At 34.9% G+C, this 2,309-nt stretch overlaps 1 protein-coding gene across 1 annotated transcript; it reads left to right on the top strand.

The window, feature by feature from the left end:
• The first annotated feature begins 1,005 nt into the window (after positions 1 to 1,005).
• Positions 1,006 to 1,938, top strand: LOC126075613 (olfactory receptor 6C2-like). Its single transcript, XM_049883451.1, has one exon. The coding sequence runs from the start codon at positions 1,006 to 1,008 to the stop codon at positions 1,936 to 1,938; it is 933 nt and encodes a 310-aa protein (XP_049739408.1).
• Positions 1,939 to 2,309: the final 371 nt, after the last annotated feature.

Raw genomic sequence — 2,309 nt, 5'->3', positions numbered from 1 at the left:
GAAATCTAATAATTTTTAGGTTTAGTAGTATCAATAATAAGATGTTGGAAATGTTTTTCAGTCTTGACTAAAGAGATTAAAAGCTAAAAATATTTGTGATGATGTCTTATACATCCACGTCCACTTTGGATTCCACATATGCTAACATTGTATAGAAATACAATACATTTCTTATAAAAAAGATTCTTATCTTCTGCACCAGAGCAGGAAAGAAGTTTAAAATTTTAAATTGTAAGCTGAAAATCATAAGGGAGAGTCAGGGGAAGTGGTGATAAAAGGAAGTTGTTTAAAGAAAACATGATTTTTAAAATTGCACTACTGCTAGATCTCAAAATCTTAGGCAATGGATGTGGAGAGCCTCTATGGAGAAAAACTCAGACCCATTGCCATCGAGTTGACTCTGACTCATAGCAACCCTATAGGACAGAGTGGAACTGCCCCTTAGGTAGGGTTTCCAAGGAACGTAGGGTGGATTCGAACTGCCAACATTTTAGTTAGCAGCCATAGCTCTTGACCCCTACGCCACCAGGGTTAGAACCTCTATAGTGAGCTCCAAACTACTTGTGTTATATTTGCACTTTATCAAGAACAAAACTTTAAGTAAACACATAAAGGTGATCAAGAAGCTTTATGATTCAGCTTTATAACTAAGTCTATGAGTGTAGAAAAGCACTTGATCTTACAAAATATTAGCAGCCAGTTCTAACTATATGGAAAACTCAAATGCAAGGTGTAGATAAAATATAAATTGCAAAGGAAATATGACATGGATGAACCAGTAATATGATGTAGTGTGGTGTAGAGAAAGCTTTTTGTTTTTTTTAATCTCTCCTGAAATAGCCAAAAATACATAATTGTAGAATTTACACAACCAGTGTATTAATAATATTTGTAATCAATTTTTTAATACATGTGGGATAGTTTACATATTATTTTCCACCATTAATTATCCTATCAAAAATCTTTAACGTCAAATGCAGATTGATTAGAAGTCAGAAGCCAATGATGAGAAACAACACAGTAACATTTATCCTGCTGGGACTGACCAATGACCCACAAATGAAGGTTGTGATTTTTATCTTTCTATTTCTCACCTACATGTTGAGTGTAACTGGGAACCTAACAATTATTTTCCTCACTTTCATCAATTCTCACCTTAAAACTGCCATGTACTTTTTCCTACAAAATTTCTCCTTTTTAGAAATCTCTTTTACATCTGCTTGTATTCCCAGATACCTCTACAACATGTCAGTTGGTGACAGGACAATCACATACAACAATTGTATCATTCAAATTTTTTTTACTGACCTCTTTGGTGTAATAGAATTTTTTCTTCTTGCCATCATGTCCTATGACCGATATGTAGCCATCTGCAAACCCCTATATTATGTGACCATCATCAACAACAAGGTCTGTAGAAGACTCATCTTGTATTGCTGGACAGCTGGGTTATTGATCATACTCCCACCACTTAGCCTGGGCCTAAATCTGGAATTTTGTGACTCTAATGTCATTGACCATTTTGTCTGTGATGCATTCCCTCTCCTAAAGATCTCATGCTCAGAAACATGGCTCATAGAGCAGGTGGTCATAGTTTGTGCTGTGTTGACCTTTATCACCACTCTTGTATGTGTTGTCCTGTCCTATGTATACATCATCAAGACCATTCTTCAATTCCCTTCTGCCCAGCAAAGGAAAAAGGCATTTTCTACCTGCTCTTCCCGCATGATTGTGGTTTCCATCACCTATGGCAGCTGCATCTTCATCTATGTCAAACCCTCAGCAAAGAATTCAGTGGCCATTAATAAGGGTGTGATGGTTCTCACTACATCCATTGCCCCCATGCTGAACCCATTCATTTACACCCTGAGGAACAAGCAAGTAAAACAAGCCTTCAATGACTCAATCAAAAGGATTGCATTGTTCTTAAAGAAGTAAGAAAATTTCCTAATGTAGAGCAATCATGTTTTTACTAAAAGATGACGAGTCCCAAAATATGTGGGGGTGTGTATATATATATATTTTTCTTTTTTTTTTTAAGGTTTTGTTTCTTTGCTTTCCCGGAAAGGAAACTGTTTCAGGATACATTTCTCATTAAAAGAATATAATGCATTTTTAAGAAGCAAAATAATGACTTCACATTTAAATAAGCCTTGACAAAACTGCAAACAAAACAAAATTATATAAACAGATTTGATGAGTTCATCATATATTTTGTATACACTCATTGTGCTCATTGCCTTTTCCAATTCTAAATTCTGAGGAGTTTTTTCTTTTTTTATGCTTTTTTTTTTTTTTTACCATTTTAG

This window comes from Elephas maximus, chromosome 4 (assembly GCF_024166365.1).
Source record: "Elephas maximus indicus isolate mEleMax1 chromosome 4, mEleMax1 primary haplotype, whole genome shotgun sequence".
Classification (NCBI taxonomy): domain Eukaryota; kingdom Metazoa; phylum Chordata; class Mammalia; order Proboscidea; family Elephantidae; genus Elephas; species Elephas maximus.
Note: the sequence above shows the minus strand (reverse complement) of the source record. Positions and strands in the feature narration are given on the sequence as shown.